At 46.4% G+C, this 27657-nt stretch overlaps 1 protein-coding gene across 1 annotated transcript in view; it reads left to right on the forward strand.

The window, feature by feature from the left end:
- The first annotated feature begins 534 nt into the window (after window positions 1-534).
- The window catches only part of LOC144753452 (cytochrome P450 2D17-like), a 441302-nt gene continuing 414179 nt past the window's right edge, over window positions 535-27657 (forward strand). Inside the window, exon 1 of the mRNA XM_078641141.1 lies at window positions 535-828. Coding sequence (XP_078497267.1) covers window positions 619-828 — 210 coding nt within the window. The 5' untranslated portion in view covers window positions 535-618. The remainder of the gene's footprint in view (window positions 829-27657) is intronic.

The following is a 27657-nucleotide window of genomic DNA, read 5'->3' on the forward strand; positions in this document are numbered from 1 at the left end:
ATCCTCTCGGGTGAACCCTGCTGTATACAGCTGTAAACAAATAGGGTGAAGAGAACAAAGTCTGGATAAAAAAAAGCAGACTCAAATAGGGCAAGATGACAGAGACGGGGATGATATACGGTAAAATGGAGAAAATGCAACAAAAAGGAGAAAAAGAAAATGACAACTATGTAAGCAGACAATAGTTATAGGGGGGGCGAAATAAAAAAAATGGCATGAGACCAATGGAATAACATCAGTGTGCACACAGGAATCAGCTAAAACAGAAAAAACAAAGGGCGAAAAAGAAAAATAATAAGTTGAAAGAGAAACAGAGGTAAAGGGGGAGGAAGAGCTATGAACTATGACGAGGTAGAGAGAAAGATTTTTAGAATAAGAAAAAGTCTCACTAAACAAACCCGTATTAGAGAGAAGGGGAGAGGACAAAGTAAGGAACTTAAATGTGAGAATAGTAGAGAAGATAAACAAGAGCAATGCATTTAAAGCGGAAAGCAGCAGAGGATGGAGCAAAGGTGAAGGGCGGAGCTACGAGTCCATACAGGGCAGGGTCCTGTTGTGAAACAGAGAAGCTGAAAGCTCAGCGGAGCCGGAAGATATGCGCAGAGGAGTCTGGAAATAATGGAGCTGCTGGCTGCCCTCAAGAGCCTGCTGGCCTCCTGCTTTCACGCCCCCTCTCTGTTCCTCTTCTTCGTCACCTTCATCCTTTTAGTAGACTTCATGAAGCGCAGGAAAGGCGGGAGTTCCTACCCACCCGCCCCTCCGTCCTGGCCCTTCGTCGGGAACTTGCTGCAGGTGGATTTTCGTAACCTACCCGGGTCCTTCGATAAGGTAAACTGGGGTGAGGGGGAGGGGCTCTGGGAAGGGCGAGAGGCGAGAGGGAGGTGCCCAACTAGGCTTTAAAACTCGCACAACACACAGGGTACGGCTGGGGAGAAAAATAGACAGGGCAAAAGCGGCCCCTGTTAACAAACAACCATGCTTTGAAATCATGCCCGTTTTGAACTTTTACAGACACGCTGTATTAGTATTTTGCGATGTATTGGAGACTGCATCCATTTGTATTTGCTGTAGGCAACGTTTGTGGCAATATTGGGGAAATCAACAGGAAAAAAAATCCCCCTTTCCAGAAAACCGGCCCTCAAAATGCTAAAAACAAGCATTTGCAATGCAAAAGGTCTCGCATTTACGCGAGTTTGAGCTATTGACATTGCAAATAACAATGCTTTTTATTTTTATTTAAAAAAAATAAATAAAAGGCATTGTCATTTACAATGCCAATATCTTAAACTCGCGTAAATGCAAGACCTATTGCATTGCAAATGCTTTTTTATTCGCTTCGCTGCTGAGGCAGTTTCCCTCAGAGTGCTAAAACGTGACTATAACATACTGTTAAAGTGCTGTATACAGAGTTTTTGCATTACAGTTTTTTTTTCAGATCTAATTAAAAACACCATCATCTCAGTTGAGTGGCTCTGTGTTTTGATATGCGAGGAGCAGTAACTCCAAACATTTGTGTTAAGGCCTCCGTTTGGGTTCTCACGAGACATACAGTGCACAATAAATGGACACCAAGAATTGATTTCCGTTATCTTTCTTTGAATGCCAGACGCAGAACAATCATTAGAATAGAACTCTCAAGTAGTGATCTAGAGTTGTTCCAAGTCAGAAATAAATAGTTTGTCTAGTCAAGGAAGGTTGTATGCTTTACACTTCCATTATAAATGCAAGACTGCAGACTCACAAAACAAATTAAAAAAAATTGTGCTTACCGACTTATGAAGGAGACCGTGTAACGCCACAAGTAAAAGATCCAGTCCTCATGTGAGGTAACAAATGGAGACAGGGTGGTAACAAGGAGGGACTAACAAGCCTCATAATCAATTGGAAGCCAGCATTTACCAAGGACAATGACACCAGCCAATGAAAAATATGGGAGGCGAGTAGGCGAGTCTTTCACAGCATACTCTACTACTGCATGCCTCGCAGAGCGAGCAGCGCATGCGCCCTGCCTCTGGGCTCAACCTAAAAAAAAAACGTCCGGCACACTAATCAGTCAGAGGAGCCTACTGCACACTGCCTGATTGCCCTATAGGTGAGTCCGATCTTGACTACACCACCCAACGTTTCCACCCTCCAAAAGTGGTAATTCTAGCCTAAGCTGTAAGGTAGGTCAGTGGGTCTGACTTTCAAATTACACTTGTTTATTACAGCATGTCAAATATATGGTCTCCTCTTATTTACAGCTTTCTCAGGTTTCCCTTGTCCATGCAAGAGTAGTTTACCTAGGACTTGTTGTAGTCCAGTTTATCACCTTATAGAATTAACCCTACAGATCCGGATGCAAAGCAAAAACTGGCATTGGTGGTCAACTTCCCATTATCACTGTGCAGGACACTTCCCACACAAAGTATGTGCGAAGGGGAGGGTGCAGAGCAATGAGTCATGAGCAAATTTGTGGGGTTAGATTCGATAAGCCAATTTTCTAAATTAGACCCTTTTAAAAGGTATAATTTCTACAGTTATTGATCTGATTATTGTGTCACAGTACTTTTGAGTTCCATCCCATTTACCAGCCATGACTGATCGCTATTGGCACGTTTGGACAAACAAGGTATCGAAAGGAGTAACGCTGTCATACAGATGGAATGAACTGGTCTTAAAAGCTGACACACCAGTGGTTAACAATAGTATCCACCAAGGATACTGCCCAGTGACCACCTAATGTCAACAATGTAAATGAAAGGTCTCATAATCTACTTCTGCTTGTTCCCCAATATATTAAAATATTGTGGGTTTTGATTAGGCACAATACAGTTAGCAAGTGCTATAAAAACAAGCATTGGAAAAGCCAATAGGTTTCGCCTAGGACCTATTGGCTTTGCTCAGGGTTTTTATCCTTGCTCTACAGCATCCCCATAGCTGTGCAACATTACTAAAAAACTAAAAGTTTAAAAAAAGGCGCTATGACTGTGGTCATGCCATATTGTAAGTGTGCGTACCACTTATGCGGAAACCTACAAAATTGTATTTACCAATTTGGATCGGTGATTAAAAAAAGAAAAACACTGGCATGCCTCTAGTCTGGCTTTAAAGGAATGGTGTATGGTAATGTGATGCTGTAAGTCCAGATATTGTTGGCATACACAGTGTTTGTGAAAATACCCCTCACAAACCAAAAGGGCCCTTGGTGTCATGGTTCATCATCGGGGTCTTCCCGTTCCGCTGCGAGACGGGGCGTGCTACGACTAGCGACTACGCTGGAGCACCTTAAATAATTGTGAGTGCTATGTGAGTTGGAGTGAGTGTAGGTAGGGTCAGGGGTGTTTGGAAAAGTGAATCTAAAATGATACCTGGCTTTGTGAAAGCAAAAGACTATTTATTAGTCACAAGCTGGTATCGTTAAAAAAAGGTGTAGCGGAGACTGATAGGCTTGACAATGAGCTTAATCTCCTAGTGGCGTCAACATGTTTCGAGGCAGAACGCCTCTTCGTCAGGACGGGGTCTGATCCCTCTGTCACTCACTAATGTTGATTCACAGTATGTGCAATGTGTATATACAGGTGAAGATAATCTATACCTATGTATTAATTCCTGTAGTATACAGTCCTATCAGTATTGCTGAATAGTGAGCCTGCAAGAAACAAGGAAGAGCACATGAATGTTTTTAGTGCGTATCCCAAAGCACAATAGGTCTCCTAAATTGGGAGAGAAAATATTACAGTGACATAGAAACATGTCCTTGGTGGACCATGACAATACTAGGTCCAGGGTTTTTTGTTAAGGGATGAAGAGACACACTTACATGTTGTTAATAAACACAAAACACAACATAGACATACATGTAAAAAGATGGGGACACAGATTCCAGGTTGACAAATAGAGGTAAACATTGCTAGATACATACTGGCACAAGCAGGGGTTAATGCCCCATGAGCCGATAGGGATGAGGGGTAAATGGAACTTCCATCTGTGGAGATTAAAAATATAGCAAGGATTTGTGCCGGGAGTAGTGGAGATTATGGCACACAGGACAATAATAAGTCCTCACCAGTCCCTATCTCGGCTATGCCGTACTTACTAGGCCACGAATAGTTCTCGCATCCTCCCTCGTCCTCGGCTTCCGTGTTGTGGCTGGTACGAAAGGGGATGCCCTTTATATACTGCTTTAAACTGGTCTTAATTGATTAATTACGTGCACCTGGGTTTGGTCAGCAGGGGAAGTAACCATGGTGACTGGTGATAACTAAGGCTAGGTTGACTTTAGGCGCCATCTTGGAATGGTGACTGGTGATAACTAAGTCTAGGTTGACTATGGGCGCCATCTCGGAATGGTGACTGGCGATAACTAAGGGTAGGTTGACTTTAGGCGCCATCTTGGAATGGTGAAAAATGGGTGTACAATTCTACAAATTTGCCAAACAATGTGGGAAGTATGCTATGAGGTCCCTCCGTTTGTTAATGAGGCTATGTACGGTGGGTAGTGTAAAAAGATAACCCATGGTTTGTGACTCCAAACACGGGGGTGATCAAAAAGGGCTCAGTTGCGCAGATAGTTTGTCGTCGTTCTGTGTGTATGATTGGTAGTCTATAAATGATGACCCATGGTTTGTAGCTCCAAACTCTGGGGTGATCATTATAGGTTCAATTGCGCCCAGGGTATGTCATCGTTCAGTCCAGTGATGTGAGTGCCCAGACGGAACACCCATCGCTGTTCTTTTTCCAGAAGGTTCTTATCAGTTTTGAAGGACTCAACCACTGTCCAGTGTAGGTCCTGCGTACTGTGTCCCATCAAGAGGTAATGGGTGGCCATTTTTGTAGTTTTTTTTTGCAACGTACGTTGCTACGGTGTTCACCTATGCGTACCTTGATGGGTCTAGAAGTCATTCCAATGTATTCTTTTGCACAAGGGCAGGTGATGAGGTAGATCACATTACGACTATTGCAGTTCGTGAATGCCCGTTGTTCCCAGTTTGTTCCGTTAGAAAAATGGATCGTCCTACTCCTACTGGTCAGTTCAGGGTGGGTGCAGGTACCACAAGGATGGTGCCCTCCCACATCCGCTAGTTTGGGTGGACCGTTTTCCACAGGGGTTCTAGGTCTGCTATGGACCAATATGTCTCTAAGATTTCTCCCTCTTTTATGGGAGAAAATAGGTCTTGGGAAATTCAAAGAACCCCCGTCAAGAAACCTCCAGTGTTTGTTCACTATTTTAGTGATTCTGTTACAGTTCGAGTTGAAGGTTGTTATGCAGATGGGGCGGTTCTCTGGTTCCTTAGGAACCATGTCCTCGAGAAGGGCCTCCCTATTGTTATTCCTTGCTCTTTTGAAACCTTTTTTAACAATAGTTGTGGGATAATTTCTATTTAGTAGTTTCCTTTCTAGATCCACTGCCTAGTTCTTAAACTCCGTGATGTCAGAGCAGTTACGCCTGAGGCGAAGGAATTGCCCGTAGGGCAGATTATCCCGTAGGTGTCTCGGGTGGAAGCTGTTATAGAGAAGAAGACAGTTCTTGGCAGTTGACTTGAAGTGCGTACATGTGTGAAGTTTACCCTGTTTGTGGTAAATGTTTAGGTCTAGGAACACCAGGTTCTCATTAGATGCAGTATGCGTAAATTTCAAAAACGGATCTTGCAGGTTCAACCAGGTCATGAAATTGTTTACTGATTGGATATCACCCTTCCAGTTCACTAGCACATCGTCGATGTACCTTTTCCATGTGACCACATGATTGTGGAGGGGGTTCTGTGCGTGCAGGATTTTGGTCATCTCGAGGTGGTGGACATAGAGACCAGCCAGGCTAGGAGCAAATGTGCTTCCCATGCTGGTCCCATGTTTCTGGAGGTAATATGTGCCTTCATACATGAAAAAGTTACTCTTTCGAGCCAGAGAGATGCATTCCAGAACCACATGCCTGGGGGTCTGGTATTGCCATTGTGATGCAAAAAGTACTTCCTCAATTATCTCAAGAGTCTCTTGGTGTGGTAGACTCTTGTAGAGACTTTCTACATCCAACCCCAATAAGAGGTCATTTTCAGGGTCAAAAGGTATTTCTTCAATGAGTTGAAGTACCGCCTTGGTGTCTCTCAAGTAGGTATTGGTTGCTTGTACCAGCGGCCTTAGAAAAGCAACTGAGAACTTAGATAGAGGTTCCAGTATGGAGCCGATCCCCGACACTATAGGTCGGCCTGGGGGGTAAGCTGTCTCCCTGTGGATTTTGGGTATTGTATAAAAGTACGGTGTAATTGGGTTCTTCTTAATGAGGAATTCCGCTTACTTACTAGATATCCAGTCACGGGCAGTGGCCTCCTCAACCATCATGAGGATTTGGATCCGGGTCTCCTCCGTTGGGTCCTCTCTCAATACCTCATAGTTGCGTCTGTCCTCTAGGAGTTTCCGGCACTCCCTGTCATAGTTGGCCTGGGATTGAATGACAACCGCTCCGCCTTTATTGGCTGGTTTTATGACGATCTCTGGGTTGTTAGCTAATGATGACAGAGCCTCTCTTTCCCTCTGTGAGGTATTTTGAAATGTAGTACTGTTGTTATCCGGTAAAGTCATCGACTCCTCCATGACAGCTTTTTCAAAAGCTAGTTACTCAACTGGCATGGCAGGGTCTGGAGGGGTAAACGTGGACCTATTCCTTAGGCCGGTGTCTGTTGTTTCCTTCTGATTAGTCAAACTTTCGTTTTGGTTAGCAAAGAAAGCTTTTAATTTCAGTTTGCCCATGAACTCTCATCTCCTGGCAAACCTTGAACTTCTCCATTTTATTTGTCGGTACGAAACCCAGTCCCTTTTCAAGAACCTGGTGTTGTGGTTCGGTCAGTTGTAGTTTTTTAGGCCAGCGCCATGGTCCACGAAGAGGCAGGAACAGAAGGGGCAACCAGGTCCACTGCAACCCCAACCCAGAGCAACCTCCACGCGTGTCAACACGCAGCATGACGGCATCAACCAGCCGGGGCACCTAGTGGTCAATTTGTCTGAACTACAATGATCACCCCCGAGTTTGGAGCTACAAACCATGGGTCATCATTTATAGACTACCAATCATACACACAGAATGACGACAAACTATCTGCGCAACTGAGCCCTTTTTGATCACCCCCGTATTTGGAGACTACACTACCCACCGTACATAGCCTCATTAACAAACGGAGGGACCTCATAGCATACTTCCCACATTGTTTGGCAAGTTTGTAGAATTGTACACCCATTTTTCACCATTCCAAGATGGCGCCTGAAGTCAACCTAGCCTTAGTTATCGCCAGTCACCATTCCAAGATGGCGCCCATAGTCAACCTAGCCTTAGTTATCGCCAGTCACCATTCCAAGATGGCGCCCATAGTCAACCTAGCCTTAGTTATCACCAGTCACCATGGTTACTTCCCCTGCTGACCAAACCCAGGTGCACGTAATTAATCAATTAAGACCAGTTTAAAGCAGTATATAAAGGGCATCCGAGGACGAGGGAGGATGCGAAAACTATTCGTGGCCTAGTAAGTACGGCATAGCCGAGATAAGGAGTGATGAGGACTTATTATTGTCCTGTGTGCCATAATCTCCACTACTCCCGGCACAAATCCTTGCTATATTTTTAATCTCCACAGATGGAAGTTCCATTTACCCCTCATCCCTATCGGGTCATGGGGCATTAACCCCTGCTTGTGACAGTATGTATCTAGCAATGTTTACCTCTATTTGTCAACCTGGAATCTGTGTCCCCATCTTTTTACATGTATGTCTATGTTGTGTTTTGTGTTTATTAACAACATGTAAGTGTGTCTCTTCATCCCTTAACAAAAAACCCTGGACCTAGTATTGTCATAGTCCACCAAGGACATGTTTCTATGTCACTGTAATATTTTCTCTCCCAATTTAGGGGACCTATTGCACTTTGGGATACGCGCTAAAAACATTCACGTGCTCTTCCTTGTTTCTTGTAGGCCCACTATTCAGCAATACTGATAGGACTGTACACTATAGGAATTAATACATACCACATAGGTATAGATTATCTTCACCTGTAAATACACATTGCACATACTGTGAATCAACATTAGTGAGTGACAGAGGGATCAGACCCCGTCCTGACGAAGAGGCGTTCTGCCTCGAAACATGTTGACGCCACTAGGAGATTAAGCTCATTGTCAAGCCTATCAGTCTCCGCTACACCTTTTTTTAACGTTACCAGCTTGTGACTAATAAATAGTCTTTTTTGCTTTCACAAAGCCAGGTATCATTTTAGATTCACTTTTCCAAACACCCCTGACCCTACCTACACTCACTCCAACTCACATAGCACTCACAATTATTTAAGGTGCTCCAGCGTAGTCGCTACTCGTAGCACGCCCCGTCTCGCTGCGGAACGGGAAGACCCTGATGATGGAGCATGACACCAAGGGCCCTTTTGGTGTGTGAGGGGTATTTTAACAAACACTGTGTATGCCAACAATATCTGGACTCACAGTTATCTACTTGAGGTTGGACCTTTTTGATTATCTGAACCATTTACTGGAGGAGGGTGCGTCCACCTTGGTGCTGATCAGCATCACCTCTTCACTCCCTAATTTTGATTTTTGTTGGTAATGTGATGCATCACATAACAAAGTGACGGATGGAATGCTTGAATTCATCTCAGCCAGGACCGCCTTAATGGTGCTGCGACCGGTGCAGCCTCAGCTGGCCCTGACCTCTCGAGGGGGAGGAGGTGTTTTGAAATAACTTATTGGTTTAAAAGCACACACTGCAGTGTGTGTGGTACAGATTTCAGGCAACAATAAAAATGTCAAGATAACTCTAGTGGTTAATGTTCCTGCTGGAGAGAGATCCAGTTTTGTCTAATGGCAGTACTGACTCATCATAACGTAGAGCAGAGGGTTAATATGACTGCTACAAGGAACGTGTACCATGGGGATCACAGAACTGGGGAACAGCCGGAACACCACGGTCTAAACAATAAGTGTTCTGACTCTGCAAACCCTACCATGCATGCCTTAAGCATGCATATGCCTTAACCACGCATGTGCGTGGTTCAGGCATTGTGCCGTAGGACTTGCGGACGGACGGAAGCAGGGAGAGATCTGCAGTGAGGTAAGTGGGGCTGGGGGTTAGGTCGGGGTACTTTTGTGGGATTTATTTTATTATTTTATTTTTTTTACACTTGTAATGCGCACAGATACCCACAAAGGGTTTCCCGGCGCCATGGCTAAGAGAAAAAATACTGGAAAGCAAATACTATCACAGATCAACAACCATTAGTACACACAATTATTTATTAAACAGCCAGGTTTTGACTTTTTTCTTGAAACTGGCAAAATTTTCCTCTTTGCGCAAAGCTAAAGGGAGGGAGTTCCAAAGAACTGGTCCCAGGTGGGAGAAAGATTTACCTCCCATTCGGGCCAGTTTAAATCTAGGAACCACGAAAGTTGCTCCATTTAAGGAACGGAGATTCCGTACAGGAACATGGGGCCTGACCAAATTCTGCAGGTACCGTGGTGCGGTTCCTGCCCTGATCTTGAACATAATGGTCAAGGCCTTAAACCGGACCCGGTTTTCAACTTTCAACCAGTGCAGATCTCTAAGGTGCTTCGAAATCCTTGCTGTCCTAGGGATCTTACATAACAGCCTGGCTGCGGAGTTCTGGACCAATTGTAGTCGTCTGACTACAGCTAAATTGGAGCCCAGATAGAGAATGTTACCGTAGTCAAGCCTAGATGTTATTAGCGCATTGATTACGGTCTTCTGGGTATCCACAGGTAGCATCCAGATAATCTTCCGCAGCCATTTGATGATGGTGAGACAAGTACCAGCCACTTTGTTGGCCTGCTGCTTCATCGACAAAGAATCATCGATACACACCCCAAGGTTTCTAACCTGGGTAGCCGGACTAGGGAAAACACCCATAGATGGCGGCCAATGTCTATCTTGCCACAGCTCACGATTTTTCCCCAAGAGAAGAATCTCTGTCTTCTCCCCATTAAGCTTCAGCTGGTTAGTTGACATCCAGCTGAAGACCTCCTGAAGACCAAGTTTCAGGACTGAAGGGGATGAAGACTCTGAGTTAGTAAGGGAAAAAATAATCTGTGAGTCGTCCGCGTAGGTCATGAGTTCGAGACCTACTCGCTCTGCTAAATCAGCGAGGGGGCGGAGGTGAAGGTTGAAAAATAGTGCACTTAAAATTGAGCCCTGGGGCACGCCATGAGGTGACCGAAAAGTGTCCGACTGTGCGTGTGAGGACGAAATCTGGAAAGTTCGGTCGCTCAGATAGGATCTAATCCAGCCCAATGCGGTCCCTCCGACACCATCCACGCTCAGCCTGGCAAGCAGTCTGTTGTGCGAGATGGTGTCGAAGGCCGCGCTCAAATCAAGCAGGACGAGAGCCACCGTTTGCCCGTCGTCCAAAAGTGCCCTAATTTTCTCCGTAACTCCCAGGAGGGCAGATTCAGTTGAATGGCCTGCCCTAAAGCCCGATTGGGAGAAATGGAGCAGGTTGTTATTCTCCGCGTGCGATGATAGTGCACCATGGATATGCTTCTCCAAAATTTTCGAGAAGGCAGGCAGCAAAGATATCGGTTGATAATTTGCAAGGACCTCTGGATCAGCAGATGGCTTTTTCAACAGAGGGCTGACCATAGCGTGCTTCCAGGACGCCGGAACAGTTGCCAAACGGATGGAGGCATTAAGTGTCTCGGCAATAGTTCCTAGAGCACCATCATCCAATTGGCACATGATATTGATAGGAAGGGGATCACACGGAGAACCTGATTTAATAGAGGTGGCCAGAGATTTTAAAGTGCCCCAGAAATGTATGGCCAAGCAACCAGCCGATTTCCTGGTGGGCTTTCTAAGGGCGGAACTTCCCTATCCACCCCCACCGGGGGATTAATATTTGCTATAATAGTGTCGATCTTTTCCACAAAATACGTGGCAAGATCTTGGCATTTTTGCGAGGTGAGGGGGCGTGCAACCGCCGAGGAATTTGCTCCGGCTAAGTTTTTCACTGTGTTGAAGAGGGTCCGAGCTTTATTAGCAGCCATGTTAATGGTCTTGGTTACATAAAGAGCCTTAGCTCTAGAGCAGGCCCCGTGATAGAGGTTTCTGGCCTTACGGTACAGTTCCTTTGATTGAGAATCATAATGCTTGCGCCACTTTCTCTCGAGTCCCTTGCACTTAGTTTTTTCAAGTTTTAGTTCCTCCGTGTACCAGGGGGCCGGAGGCCGATGGACATTCCCTGTACACCTGGAAACGGGCAGGCAGATGTCCACTGCTCTCTCTAACCAAGTGTGGGCTTCCAATGCATTTACCTCCATATCATCACCCAAAACTGGGGGAGATACCTGTAGGGCATTCTGCAACTCAATCAAATCTATCTTTTTCCAGTTTCTCATAAAAACTGGAGGCCGGACAGACCCTGGCAACTTAGATTGTGTGAGGGTGATACAAAAGAGCGTTAAAAAGTGGTCCGACCAACAAATAGGGTAGGTTTTTAACCATTTGAGCTCCTGTATGTTAGAAACAATAGGGTCCAGCAGGTGTCCAGCCTTGTGCGTTGGGCCCTCATTTCTCAGGGACAGATTTAAGGCATTAAAATCGTCCAAGAGGTTAGAGGCAATACTATTGGATTTGTCCTCAAAATGGAGATTTAGGTCCCCCAGTATCGTCAAATTTTGGGCATTCAAAAAATAGGGTAAGATATAATTAACCAGATTTGTAGCCCATGCACTGGCACTACCCGGGGGGCGATAAATTAGGAAGCCTGAAAACATAAAATTTGGATTCAAAGATATTTTAAAAAATGCAGCTTCGCATCCAGGGATATCAACCGTAACAAAATCACAGTTAAAATCACGATCGAAGATCACAGCAATGCCCCCTCCAACCTGTCTATCTCTATCAACCCGAGCGATAGCGTAGTTGGCGGGCAGAGCGGCGGCGATGTCAGGACCTGAGCCATCATGCAACCAGGTCTCTGTTAGAAATACCGCACAGGGTTTTTCTTCCATTAGGAGGTGATGGATATCTGCTTTGTGTTGGGGCAGTGATCTACAATTAACTGTATAAAAAGTAAAAGTACGAGAGTTTGAAACAGAGGTTTGAATGGGTGGGCTAAGCTTGTGTGGAACCTCAGAGTACGGTTGAATATTAGTTAGTGCAAAAGCACAGTGAGGGCAAACATGTATACCTTTTAAAGAGGGCTTTAAAATGGCACAGTTGCTGTTAATGTTTGGGCGCAACGCCCGTATCTGATCCGCTGTGATATTACCTATATCAGCGTTTCGTGCCCCGGGTCCCGACCAGGCCCGGACGAGCCCAGCGGGCTGGTCTTGGGCTCGTCTTCGGCGCAGTCAGAGGCGCCTACCCTGCGCGCCATCGCTGCGCGCTGAGGCCGACGAGTGGCTAAATAGTCGCCAGGAAGCGGAGGTCTAGAGCGCTAACCGCTCGACACTCCGTCAGGTGACTGCCCCTGTCCCGCCCTCGACAACCCGCGATTGGCTGGAATGCCGGTTGCCTGAGAAACTAGGCGGAAAACAGTCCCCGGCTAGCAAGTGCTGCAGACTGGTGAGTGCAAGTGTGTGCTCTTTCAATCAGAGTGCTTCTAAAATCACAGTATACACAACAACAGTACAGACAGTTATTAAAAGCGAGCTTCCGCTCTAAGTTTCAGCACAATGTGCGTTTTTAAAATGATTGTCAGCCTCTGACAGCAGTTAGCAATTAATAGTAGTTCGTGCTCGACGCCCAGCGGGGAGTAGCTGCCACCCACTCTTACCGCGTGGAACGCCTGCCTCCTCGCAGCCTAAATAGTCGCCAGGAAGCGGAGGTCTAGAGCGCTAACCGCTCGACACTCCGTCAGGTGACTGCCCCTGTCCCGCCCTCGACAACCCGCGATTGGCTGGAATGCCGGTTGCCTGAGAAACTAGGCGGAAAACAGTCCCCGGCTAGCAAGTGCTGCAGACTGGTGAGTGCAAGTGTGTGCTCTTTCAATCAGAGTGCTTCTAAAATCACAGTATACACAACAACAGTACAGACAGTTATTAAAACCGAGCTTCCGCTCTAAGTTTCAGCACAATGTGCGTTTTTAAAATGATTGTCAGCCTCTGACAGCAGTTAGCAATTAATAGTAGTTCGTGCTCGACGCCCAGCGGGGAGTAGCTGCCACCCACTCTTACCGCGTGGAACGCCTGCCTCCTCGCAGCCTAAATAGTCGCCAGGAAGCGGAGGTCTAGAGCGCTAACCGCTCGACACTCCGTCAGGTGACTGCCCCTGTCCCGCCCTCGACAACCCGCGATTGGCTGGAATGCCGGTTGCCTGAGAAACTAGGCGGAAAACAGTCCCCGGCTAGCAAGTGCTGCAGACTGGTGAGTGCAAGTGTGTGCTCTTTCAATCAGAGTGCTTCTAAAATCACAGTATACACAACAACAGTACAGACAGTTATTAAAAGCGAGCTTCCGCTCTAAGTTTCAGCACAATGTGCGTTTTTAAAATGATTGTCAGCCTCTGACAGCAGTTAGCAATTAATAGTAGTTCGTGCTCGACGCCCAGCGGGGAGTAGCTGCCACCCACTCTTACCGCGTGAGGTGTCTGTGTTGTGGGCTGGGGGGTAGATCAGAGTGGTTTTGTGGGATGGGGTGGTTCAGAAATGTTTTGTGGGCTGGGGGTGTGGCTGGGTTGTTTTAGTGGGGTTGGTCGGTGAGTCGGGGTACTTTTGTGGGCAGGGGGCTGGGTCGGAATTATTTTGTGGGCCGATGGGTTGGTCAGGAATGTTTTTGGGCAGAGGTGGGTCGGAAATGTTTTGTGGGTTGGGGGTGGGTCACAGGTAGTTTTGTGGGCTGGGGCTGGGTCGGGGCAGTCTAGCTTTGGACAGACAGAAGTAGGAAGCAGGAAGAGATCCCTGGTGAGGTAAGTGGGGCTGGGGGATGGGTCGGGGTACTTTTGGGGGGTTGGGTCAGGGTAGTTTGGTGGGCTAGGGGTTGGTTGGGGTAGTTTTCTGAGCTAGGGGGTAGATGAGAGGTAGTTTTCTGGGCTGAGGGTGGGTCTGGGGTAGTTTTCTGGGCTGGGGGTGTTTGGTGCTAGTCTTCAGGGCTGGTTGGATTGGGGCTAGTTCTCAGGGCTGGGGTGTGGGGCTAGGTTTCAGCGCTAGGGGTACTTTTCAGGGCTGGGGGAGTCAGAGTAGTTGTTTTGTGGGTTGGGGGTGGGTCACAGGTAGATTTGTGGGATGGGTGTGGGTCGGGCAGTCTAGCTTCGGGCAGACAGAAGCAGGAAGCAGTGAGAGATCCGTGGTGAGGTAAGTCGGGCTGGGGGTGGGTCGGAGTACTTTTGGGGGGTAGTTTTGGGGGTTGGTTGGGGGTAGTTTTGTGGGTGGATGTGGTCAATGTAGTTTTCTGGGCTAGGGGGTAGGCGAGGGGTAGTTTTCTGGGCTGAGGGTGGGTCTGGCATAGTTTTCTGGGCTGGGGTGTTCGGTGCTAGTCTTCAGGGCTGGTTGGATTGGGGCTAGTTTTCAGGGCTGGGGTGTGGGGCTAGTTCTAGGGGTCAGTGGTAGTTTTCAGGGCTGGCAGGGTCAGGGATAGTTTCTGGGGTGGGGGAGTCGGAGTAGTTTTTAGGGCTAGGGGAGCGTTGGGGTAGTTTTTTTTAAATTAGGGGTTAGGGTATTAGGCCTCAGGGCAGGGAGAGGGGAATGGGTAGTTGGGGTAGTTTCTAAGGCTTAGGGAAGGTTGGGCACTTCTTAGGGCTGGGTCAGGGCTGGCCATGGTCAGGTTAAGGGACAAGGTTTTAAGCATTAGGGCATGGGGGCAACGGTCAGGTTAAGGGATAGGGTTAAGGGACAGGGTTTTACGCATTAGGGCAGGGGAAGGGCACAGCATTTGAGTCGGGAGGATATCAAGTTATTTGCACCTCAAGGTGGGAAGGGGAAGGGGTGAGATGGGGAGTTTGTGCCTTAAGGCAGTGGGGAGAGGGGTGGCGACCTTAGCCACGCATGCTCCTTTACCATGCATGCCTTTACCACGAAAATTCGTACTAAGGTCATTCGTGGTAAAGCAGTGCGTGGTTAAGATGCAGTAGTTGTTTAGTCCTCGTTGTTTAGGCATGTGGGGTTAGGGATTTCGTTGTTTCATTATACAACCCACATAACTATAACTAAGTTTGTAGAATTGTACACCCATTTTTCACCATTCCAAGATGGCGCCTAAAGTCAACCTAGCCTTAGTTATCGCCAGTCACCATTCCAAGATGGCGCCCATAGTCAACCTAGCCTTAGTTATCGCCAGTCACCATTCCAAGATGGCACCCATAGTCAACCTAGCCTTAGTTATCACCAGTCACCATGGTTACTTCCCCTCCTGACCAAACCCAGGTGCACGTAATTAATCAATTAAGACCAGTTTAAAGCAGTATATAAAGGGCATCCGAGGACGAGGGAGGATGCGAGAACTATTCGTGGCCTAGTAAGTACGGCATAGCCGAGATAAGGAGTGCTGAGGACTTATTATTGTCCTGTGTGCCATAATCTCCACTACTCCCGGCACAAATCCTTGCTTTATTTTTAATCTCCACAGATGGAAGTTCCATTTACCCCTCATCCCTATCGGCTCATGGGGCATTAACCCCTGCTTGTGACAGTATGTATCTAGCAATGTTTACCTCTATTTGTCAACCTGGAATCTGTGTCCCCATCTTTTTACATGTATGTCTATGTTGTGTTTTGTGTTTATTAACAACATGTAAGTGTGTCTCTTCATCCCTTAACAAAAAACCCTGGACCTAGTATTGTCATAGTCCACCAAGGACATGTTTCTATGTCACTGTAATATTTTCTCTCCCAATTTAGGAGACCTATTGCACTTTGGGATACGCGCTAAAAACATTCACGTGCTCTTCCTTGTTTCTTGTAGGCCCACTATTCAGCAATACTGATAGGCCTGTACACTATAGGAATTAATACATACCACATAGGTATAGATTATCTTCACCTGTAAATACACATTGCACATACTGTGAATCAACATTAGTGAGTGACAGAGGGATCAGACCCCGTCCTGACGAAGAGGCGTTCTGCCTCGAAACATGTTGACGCCACTAGGAGATTAAGCTCATTGTCAAGCCTATCAGTCTCCGCTACACCTTTTTTTAACGTTACCAGCTTGTGACTAATAAATAGTCTTTTTTGCTTTCACAAAGCCAGGTATCATTTTAGATTCACTTTGCCAAACACCCCTGACCCTACCTACACTCACTCCAACTCACATAGCACTCACAAATATTTAAGGTGCTCCAGCGTAGTCGCTACTCGTAGCACGCCCCGTCTCGCTGCGGAACGGGAAGACCCCGATGATGAAGCATGACACCAAGGGCCCTTTTGGTGTGTGAGGGGTATTTTAACAAACACTGTGTATGCCAACAATATCTGGACTCACAGTTATCTACTTGAGGTTTTGATTATCCGAACCATTTACTGGAGGAGGGTGCGTCCACCTTGGTGCTGATCAGCATCACCTCTTCACTCCCTAATTTTGATTTTTGTTGGTAATGTGATGCATCACATAACAAAGTGACGGATGGAATGCTTGAATTCATCTCAGCCAGGACCGCCTTAATGGTGCTGCGACCGGTGCAGCCTCAGCTGGCCCTGACCTCTCGAGGTGGAGGAGGTGTTTTGAAATAACTTATTGGTTTAAAAGCACACACTGCAGTGTGTGTGGTACAGATTTCAGGCAACAATAAAAATGTCAAGATAACTCTAGTGGTTAATGTTCCTGCTGGAGAGAGATCCAGTTTTGTCTAATGGCAGTACTGACTCATCATTACGTTGAGCAGAGGGTTAATATGACTGCTACAAGGAACGTGTACCATGGGGATCACAGAACTGGGGAACAGCCGGAACACCACGGTCTAAACAATAAGTGTCCTGACTCTGCAAACCCTACCATGCATGCCTTAAGCATGCATATGCCTTAACCACGCATGTGCGTGGTTCAGGCATTGTGCGGTAGGACTTGCGGACGGACGGAAGCAGGGAGAGATCTGCAGTGAGGTAAGTGGGGCTGGGGGTTAGGTCGGGGTACTTTTGTGGGATGGGGTGTCTGTGTTGTGGGCTGGGGGGTAGATCAGAGTGGTTTTGTGGGATGGGGTGGTTCAGAAATGTTTTGTGGGCTGGGGGTGTGGCTGGGTTGTTTTAGTGGGGTTGGTCGGTGAGTCGGGGTACTTTTGTGGGCAGGGGGCTGGGTTGGAATTGTTTTGTGGGCCGATGGGTTGGTCGGGAATGTTTTTGGGCAGAGGTGGGCCGGAAATGTTTTGTGGGTTGGGGGTGGGTCACAGGTAGTTTTGTGGGCTGGGGCTGGGTCGGGGCAGTCTAGCTTCGGACAGACAGAAGTAGGAAGCAGGAAGAGATCCGTGGTGAGGTAAGTGGGGCTGGGGGATGGGTCGGGGTACTTTTGGGGGGTTGGGTCGGGGTAGTTTGGTGGGCTAGGGGTTGGTTGGGGTAGTTTTCTGAGCTAGGGGGTAGATGAGAGGTAGTTTTCTGGGCTGAGGGTGGGTCTGGGGTAGTTTTCTGGGCTGGGGGTGTTTGGTGCTAGTCTTCAGGGCTGGTTGGATTGGGGCTAGTTCTCAGGGCTGGGGTGTGGGGCTAGGTTTCAGCGCTAGGGGTACTTTTCAGGGCTGGGGGAGTCAGAGTAGTTGTTTTGTGGGTTGGGGGTGGGTCACAGGTAGATTTGTGGGATGGGTGTGGGTCGGGGCAGTCTAGCTTCGGGCAGACAGAAGCAGGAAGCAGTGAGAGATCCGTGGTGAGGTAAGTCGGGCTGGGGGTGGGTCGGAGTACTTTTGGGGGGTAGTTTTGGGGGTTGGTTGGGGGTAGTTTTGTGGGTGGATGTGGTCAATGTAGTTTTCTGCGCTAGGGGGTAGGTGAGGGGTAGTTTTCTGGGCTGAGGGTGGGTCTGGCATAGTTTTCTGGGCTGGGGTGTTCGGTGCTAGTCTTCAGGGCTGGATGGATTGGGGCTAGTTTTCAGGGCTGGGGTGTGGGGCTAGTTCTAGGGGTCAGTGGTAGTTTTCAGGGCTGGCAGGGTCAGGGGTAGTTTCTGGGGTGGGGGAGTCGGAGTAGTTGTTAGGGCTAGGGGAGCGTTGGGGTAGTTTTTTTTTTAATTAGGGGTTAGGGTATTAGGCCTCAGGGCAGGGAGAGGGGAATGGGTAGTTGGGGTAGTTTCTAAGGCTTAGGGAAGGTTGGGCACTTCTTAGGGCTGGGTCAGGGCTGGCCATGGTCAGGTTAAGGGACAAGGTTTTAAGCATTAGGGCATGGGGGCAACGGTCAGGTTAAGGGATAGGGTTAAGGGACAGGGTTTTACGCATTAGGGCAGGGGGAGGGCACAGCATTTGAGTCGGGAGGATATCAAGTTATTTGCACCTCAAGGTGGGAAGGGCAAGGGGTGAGGTGGGGAGTTTGTGCCTTAAGGCAGTGGGGAGAGGGGTGGCGACCTTAGCCACGCATGCTCCTTTACCATGCATGCCTTTACCACGAAAATTCGTACTAAGGTCATTCGTGGTAAAGCAGTGCGTGGTTAAGATGCAGTAGTTGTTTAGTCCTCGTTGTTTAGGCATGTGGGGTTAGGGATTTCGTTGTTTCATTATACAACCCACATAACTATTTTATGTGGATAGCTCAGTGGGTTACTGCTTTTGTCACAGAGATTCTTTTGTTATTTGCAGTTCATAAGTTACAATCCTGATATAGCACAGTGACCTATGACCTGTAATCAAAGAGCTGCATGCCAACTGCAAGGCATTGGAACCATATATTTTTACTAGTCTTTCGTTAACATAATGTTGCTAAAAAGAGTTAGTTTAGGTAGAAGTACATTCCTATTAATAAAGCCAAGTCCAACCACTGTGGTATGTTTCAAATCCAGAGTTTGTGCTTCTCCAGACTAAAAACTCTTAAAATACACTGCTTACTAGTATGGATAACATATGATTCCTACACCTTGAAATCCTCATATTCTTATGAAAATTTCTTCTAGCCTGACTAACCCATCTATGATTGCCTCTGTATAATGTGTGTGTGATTTCAAGTGCTCTGACACCCTACACTGGAATTTGTAGCGTTATTAAACAAATGAAATGCATGTTAGAGGGGGGCTATGGAGAGATTAGGGTCACAGTCGGAGGGTAGTAGAAAGGACATTCTTTTAAGAGGACGGTCATTAGGGCGGTACCAAAGAAGATTGTCACACTGGGTGCCACGCTAGCCCTGATCTCAGCCACTGGCGATCACTCCGGGCCACATTCCAATCCACGGTTTTCACCCACTGTCCCACCACAGTTTGTACCAAGCCATATGCAACTCATTTTTGACCCTGTTCCAATAGAAACAGTACAGCCTGAACTACTAGGCCATGTTCTACCTGAACCAGAACACAAGCATTCCAGGACTGGTTTTGCCCTAGTTGGGACTCATCAGCCAGGTATAACTTGGTTCCAGTAGCACATGAGCACGGGACCCACCTTTGGGTATACTCGTCACACTTGGGGCACCAAAGATCAAAGTGACGGATAGAATGCTTGAATTAATTTCAGCCACTGGTGATCACTCGGGACGCTTCCCAATCCATAGTTTTTTGCCCACCATGCCACCTCAGTTTGGACTCAGCCATATGCAAATCAGTCTTGATCCTGCTCCAGGGGACACACTGGCGTAACGAAACTCGAGGGGGCCTCCCTGCAAGGCACGTGGAGTGCCCCGCTCTGGGCTCAATCAAGAGCTCTGCTGCCAGAGTGCTGTGCTGAGCTTGGAGCTGCAGGGGCCTGTGTTACGCCCCTGATGGGACAGTCCAGCCCAAACTGCTTGGTCAGGTCTTCCCTGAACCAGAGCAGAAGCCACCTAGGGCTGGTTGCACCCTAGTTAGGGCTCATCAGCCAGGTATAGCTTTGCATAGTGAGTATTTGGCCCACATCTAGGCATCCACTTCACACTTAGGGTATCAAAAAACAAAGTGATAGATTGAATGCTTGAATTAATCTCAGTCACTGGCGATCGCTCGGGACGCTTCCCAAACCATCATCTTTCGCCCAATATGCCACCCCAGTTTGGACCCTGCAATATGGAAATCAGCGTTGACTCTGCTCCAATAGGAACAGTCTAACCCAAACATCCAGGCCAGGTCTTCCCTGAACCAGAAAACAACCAACCCAGGACCAGTGTCACCGTAGTTAGGGCTTTTGCAGAACTTTCTCTGGAGAAAACTAAAACCATTCTTTTGTAAACAAAGTCAGGATCTCCTCTGGATCCATGCCCACCTAAAATAATTCATTTAGCAGCTGACACTAGCTCGGAATACCTAACAGAAATTTCTAATCTTATGATTTAGTCAGGAAAATTTCCCAGTGCCTGGAAGATAGCTTACATTCTTCCTTTAATTAAAAGAGCTAACTTAGGGGCTCATTACGATGGCGGAAGGATCGCCACTGCCGTCCCGGCGGTGACGATCCTTCTGCCATCGTACGGAGATTCACCCACTGCCATTTTGGGATGGCGGTGGGTATTGCGACAGACGCCAAGTCCGTCTGCTGCTTTACGCCAGTGGCAATCGTTACGATTGCCTGCTGGGCGGGGCAGGGGCACAAATATGGTGGCGGTGTCTAGCAGGCACCGTCTGCCATATTAGGATGTGGGGCCGAACAGCCTTTCCATTGCGGCATCGCCGCCATGGAATGGCTGACGGGGATTGGTTTTGTGTCTGGGGGAGGTGGGGTGCACTTGGGGGGGTACCTATGGTACCCCCAACATTTCGCTGTCTGCTGCCTGTCATGTGGTGCAGTGAAATGCCTGACATGCGATTTTGACATCACGGCGGGTGCTGCTGTCAGTAGCACCCGCCGCAATGTCAAATTGCAGAATGCGACCGCCATGGTGGCGGTCGCATCCTAATTCACTGTGAGGAACGCTGCATAAATGGCGGCCGGTCCCAACACTGCAGGGATGACGGGCGGACTCGGGTCCTATTAATTCGCAGCTGACAGCTTTCATTGAGGACCATAGCCACCTAGACCCTTGCCAATTTGGATTTAGGAAACATCACAGTCAATGTTCCCTCTAATTTTTTTCCTCTGTGTGCGGCAGTGTAAGGTCTATGTGCGCTGCAACCAAGGCTATGTGCGCCAGTTACCAGAGCGCGTGTGTAGGTGCAGTGCCAAATATCACTCCAAACTTTTGCCCCAAAAAGTGCAAAAACTTTGCATTTCCTCAAATACACGTGAACGGTGTTAAGGCAGACTTGAAACTGTACCTCATAGCAATTTGAAACCTTGGCAGCTATATTGCTGCATTTCTTTTCTTAATAGAGCTTGGCTGCAGGTGATTGTGCGCATTTGTTCAAGTTTTCATGTTAATTTCAGCTCATGACGGACGTTGCGATTAACATGAAAACAAATGCTCTCTTTGACCAGGAAAAATAAAACTATAATAACATAGTTATTATAATTTTACTTTTTGCAGTTTCAAGGCTGGGTTACGGTAGGGCCGCGTGAGGCTTTCGATTAATGCATTTTAATGCTAGTGTCCAATTCACCGCATTGAAATGCATTTAGTCATGCATTCTAACCCCCCTCTGACAATATTGCACTTGAGACATATTGCCAATGCGGCAGCACCAGCACGCTAAAAATGTCTAACATAAGTCATCCATATTGAGAATAATAACAAGTTGCCTCTGGTACAATTCATATATTTAACAATATACATCTTAACACATCCATTGAAATAACTAAGGTATAAAAGGAAGACAGATAAAATTTCATGGGGGACAAAAATTCTCAGAAGTTAGATAAAATATTTAGTTTGCCACTACCAGTTCTGCTAAGATATATACTAAGTGGTAACCATAATAAGTGCACATTAGGAACAGATGAGTTTTGTGTGGCGGTTTTGACTCATGGAAAGGTAGTGCAAAGGTCTAATTTGCCTGCTGCAACGTACATGTACCATCCAGATCACAAAGTGGACATAATGTAAATGGGTCAGTGGGTTACTGCTTTTGTCAGTGAGATCCTTTTGGTACTTGCAGTTTATAAGTCAAAATCCTAACAGAAAACAGTGAGCTGTCCTCTAAGAGCTGCATGTTTTTCCCCAGCCTGATTATCCTAATGTTGCAAAAAGGGTCAATTTGAATAGAAATCAATTCTGGTTATTAAAGAGAACCCCCAAGCATGGTATTTAGTTCTAAATTCAGAGTTTACGTTCTAAATTCAGTGTGTTTCTCCAGACCAATCACTATTAAACTATATTGCCTACTAGTATGGATGTCATGTGACTTCTACACCTTGTAGTCCTTTGTCTTATGTAATATTTCCTATACAGAGATTTCCACACATATGATTAATTGTCTCTGTGTAATGAGTGTGATGTAAAGTGCTCTGACACCCTACACTGGTATCAGTGGTGCTGTAAATCAAGTTAAATTCATCTGAGCAAGAGTGTAGTTATGGAGACTTGAGGGGTACTGTTAAAGGGTGGTAGTGAGGGAATCCGTGGCGGAGGGAGTCATTGGGGGGGCACCAACAAACATTGTCGCACAGGGCTCCACCAGCGCTAAAGCTGGCCCTGCCCTTGAGGCCAGGCCACCTCACCCATTGGTCCCTCCGTTGGCCTGGTTTCAGCAGTAGTAGCTGTAACCCACCAGGGGTCGGCAATGCAGGATTTACAAGCACACCAAACTAAGTTCACAAACTTCAGTCTCGATCCTTCATGCACAAGCACTTTTAACATGTGCTGCCTGCTTTGGGACCACTGAAATTATGCAGCAATGGAGGACGAAATTCTACTGCAGTGTTGACTAAATTATGAAGTCCAAAAAAGACTGCAGCGTAATGCAGTATATTTTCTGATACTTTATTATTTCTACATTTTTCTCATGCTAACAGTCTCTGGAAAAAGAATGGCTTTATTAATACCAGTCTAACATACAAATCCAGCAGTGCCAAAGGTGATCAGTCAACCTTTGCAAAGGGCCGTCCACTTTGTAGAAGCACAAGTCACATTTTTTTTAGTAACAATCAGTTTGAGCTACAAACAATTTATTTGCTAAAAGCGTCAAATTATGCAGCAGATGGTGCATTATGCAGTATATATTGCAGAACTAAAATTATATAGAAAACAATTGCAAATTAGGATATTTTGCCATTCCTGCTTGAACTGCTCTTGTGGAAAAAGGGAGGAGAAGTGCTGATTACAGAGCTGCATAGCTCAGAGACAAATTGTTTGTGCTTCCACTTTTAAGCTTATTTCATCTGAAAGCACATGCCGCGTTTTGTAGGCTTGCTGCATATCTTCTCTTAATAGAGCGCAGCTGTGGGGTGATTGTGCAGCCCTGCCAAGGATCACGTATCCGGCGTGGGACTAATGCATTTTTGTGTGTTGAACCGCATCACTGCACTAAAATAAAAAGTCACGCATTTATGGTGCTGTGAAGTTGCTGACAAGCTGGAAGCGGGAGCGCTGTTATTGCACTCTCTGAGCAAAGTATGACAGACCGCGTGCTGCTCTGGCAGCCACAGATTGTATGGGACTACACTGTGCAGTGCACTGCTTTGCCCTCCTGGTGTTACATTTATACTAAGTATACATGAAATACATGCCTGAGTCCAGTTGCGTTTCCAGGCTGAGCTCAGAGCTACGCTCGTGGCTGCCGCACCGCGCAGGCATTCTCGTCAGTTGACTGCAACATTGATCCTTGGCAGAGATGACAAGTACTAGGGGGCAGGCCAGGCCGGGATGCATGGTGCGCGGACTGGGCATCGGGTGCAGTTGTTTCTAAGGAGTTCTGCGGCCGGTAGCTGCCTGCACCTCCCTCATGATGCCCTGTGACCAGAGATGGCTGGTGGAGGCTCGTCGTCATGGCCGACGGCTCACAGTGAGGTCTGTAATGCCACCAGCTTCTGTTCTTGAAAATAGATGTAATTTTAATTTACAATGTCAGCCTGAGCCTTAGCTCGCTGCTCTCCTCAGGCTGCATTCCGCTCTCAGCTGACAGTGACTCAGTGACTGGACAGGCTCTACTCAATCCGCGCTCAGCCTTTAAGGTTCTTGCACATAACACGTGGATGTGGTCTCTTAGCACACTATGAACTGAGCCCCCAACCCATGCACACATGACTGAGCAGTTTGTTGACTTTCAGTCATTAATAGTCACAACATTAATATTGTGAGGGGTGTTATAAACAATAACATTCACTGCAGTGCTTGATTGGTGACCTGAAGCAGTCACTAAGGCTGAGCAGACAGGAGCACCTCTCGTCATTGCCAGACCCATCGGTGCCTGCTGCTCTGTGCTGTCGACCAAGTTGTACTTTCACACCATGATGGGGTCAGTGCTGCTCTGTGCTGTTAAGCAGATTGTACTTCACACCATGACGGAGTTCTAACAGCAGCCACTGGAAGAGCTAACATTATTTTCAGAATTGCGCAGTGCTGAGTGGTTGTTGTGCTTGCGGGTTGAGAGAAGCAGGTCTGACGCACTGTTTCCACTCTCTATTTGCTTTTACCCTAGCCTCTTAGACATATAGCCAGCATGGGCTGCTCAGTGTTAATGTTACTGACTAAAAGTCAGCAAGCTGCCGTCACGTGTGCATAGGTCGGACCCTGTTAGGTCATACTTACAAGCACCACGAACAGCCGGCTTCCCATCGTTATTCTCCACTGGGGCCACCCGATCTGTGACTGGGACAATGCCTCTGTGCAGGGTTTCGAGTCATCCGCACATAAAACGAAATCAAGTCCATAGCAGCATTCCCCCAGAGGACGTTAGACCAGAAGGCAGCTCAGAGTTAGTATCTGTATGGCATCTACAAACTACAAATTCCGCGTTCTCAACCACTTATTAGATGCAAACGTGTGTGCTAACTAACATGCAGCTGATATCATCCCTGAATAGAACAACACTTCCATCCCAGGTAGGATTTATGGCTGCAGTCTTAAAACCATCATGGAGAGACATAGAAGTGCGGGCCTGACCGGTTATTTAAATATGTTTCAGTTCAAATTACATATCAGATTAGTGTAATTTGAATGAATTGAACAATTTGCATGGCTGGGCCGTTCAGGGTGGATATACATTTTAGCATGCTTTTCTTTGCACATTTTAGAACACGGTTTCTTTACGTGTCACCGATCCCAGAGCACATTATTTTATCCTGGTAGTATGCACGCCTACAGCAGACCTGCCCATCGCATGAACCACAGAGCCATGCTGCGCAGCCACCTTCTCAGAGGAGAGCACACACTGAAAACGGCCTGCACTCCAGTGCTGCATTTCGAGGAGCACCATCTGCAATCATCCTCGCACACTACCAGAAGCCCAATGATCCGCAGCTGGCCCCTCTTTAAAGACGCTCTCTGCTGGCTCAGGTGGACAGTCACTTGTTTGCACAGTTGACTATCACACAGGATTGACAACCAAGTATACAGGGTTCAGTATCTGAGTGTGGGGGGGACAGGGGCAAAGAGGTGCCTAAAAAAGTGCAAAATATTCTTATTCGTTCACAATTTTAGTTGGTGAATCACCTTCCGTCAATACATGTAGAATAACTTTACACACACCTTAAAAGGAAAGCTACATGAATAATAAATGGGAGATGCACTCTGACATTATGAAGCCTCATTTGTTAATGCTATCCGGGCAACAGATGTTGGTGTGTGAGTAGCACCAGTGGGAAGTAGAACTGAATGGTTGTTGGTGTGCGGGAATACTGACTTCCAAAATATTTTGTGTGCCTTTGTTAATGCTTTCATGTTAATGGCAGCGCCCTGTCATGAGCTGCAATTGACATGGAAACTTTAAAAAGGGCACACAATCACCCTGCAGCCCAGCTCTATTAAGAGAAGAAATGCAACAAATCTACAAAAACATCGTGCGCTGTGTTTGTAGACTTGTTGCATTTCTTCTCTTAATAGGTGATTCTAAAAGCGCACGCTGTGTTTGGTGCTGCATTCCTATCGTTTTCTGGAGTGCGACTGTGGGCAGATTGCATGCTTTTGTTTAAAGCAATCGTGTTAATCGCAGCTCTGCAATTAACACCAAGACTTAAACAAGAGTACACAATGAGACCGGCAGGAGAAAACAAAGGAAATTTAGCAAGTGCTCTGAGAACTTGCTAAATGGCTCTTCAATGCAACTTGGAAATGCCCGGTTTTTTTCTCGGCGCGAATGGTCTCGGGGGATGTGTGTGTGTGCGCGCCACACACACAGAACTGCGCGCTCGGGTGTACCTCGGTGGGCGCGCGCGCATGCGCGCGGCTTCTTGGGAACAGTGATCACAGTACAGAATTGGCATTGGTAAGTGTCTCGGAACAGATCAGATTGACGCTGGATGTGGATGGTAGTGCAGTGGTGGTCCTATTGGACCTGTTAGTGGCATTTGACACTGTAAACCACCAAATCCTGCTGAATAGGCTGGAGGATATTGGGGTAAAAAACAAAGCACTTGCTTTTGTCAAATCCTTTTTGTCAGACACAATTCAGTTTGTTTCAGTTGACTATTTTTTGAATCCTTATCCTTCTCTCTCCCTTGTGGCATCCCCCAGGGTTCGTCTCTTAGTCCGACCCGTTTTAACATCTATGTAGCCCTTCTGGCCAAACTTATTAGATCTTTTGGTTTCTCTGCAGTCACTTACACAGTTGATACCCAATTAGTGATCTCAGTATCATCCAATTTTTCAGAGACCGCAATGCTTTTTTTCAACTGTATGCAGGAGATCTGAAAATGGATGTCCCAAAAGTGCTTGAAATGGATTCAGGCAAGACTGAGGTATTGCTCTTTGGGAAGGGTCTCTCCTTTTGGTCACAAGACTGGAGGCCACCTGAAATTGGCCAGCTTCTGTTGGCAGTTACTAAGGTAAAAAACCTTGGAGTTATCTTTGATAATCAACTGACCTTCAAAGGGCATGTAAATGACATAATGTCTGCCTCCTTCTTTATCATGAAACTTTTAAGGGTTCACTGACAGAATATCGATGTAAAAAAATATAGAAGTAAAAAATATCAATGAAAAAATATAGAATGCAAAAATATAGACTCCCTATACTTAAACAGGTAAGTATAAAAATATCGGAAAAAAATATCGATGTAAAAAATATAGTTGTACAAAATATCGATTTATTTTTATATATATATTAAATATGTTAAATATTAAAATTAATATACAAAATTAAGTAGATTTAATATAGATTTTAACAAATATAACAAATAACATTTTTAAAAAGTTAAACACACATACATAATTAATATATATATATTTACTTTAAAACAATTAATGAACTATTAATTTTAATGTATTGTACAATTTTAAAATTATATAAAAATTTACAAATATATATATATATATACCAATAACATAAAATCTAATAAAAACATTATATTATAAATTAAAACATTAAACTATTTGAAAATCTTCAAACTTACATTTTCCACTGCAGGCAGTGCAACAGTAGGGAAAGTGTTGGACAGCAGAGGGGTAAAAATTACTATTCCCCCTCCAGTGAGTGCAATAGTAGGGAAAGTGATGGATAGCGGTATTTCCGTCCGCCGCGGTCCCCCCCGCCATACTAATATGGCGGGGGGGAATTCAGGTGCGGATGGCGGGCGGATTGCCCCCGCCGGGCTGGCAGTGGCTACCGCCAGCCTG

The sequence above is a fragment of the Lissotriton helveticus genome, chromosome 1_1, assembly GCF_964261635.1.
Source record: "Lissotriton helveticus chromosome 1_1, aLisHel1.1, whole genome shotgun sequence".
Classification (NCBI taxonomy): Eukaryota; Metazoa; Chordata; class Amphibia; order Caudata; family Salamandridae; genus Lissotriton; species Lissotriton helveticus.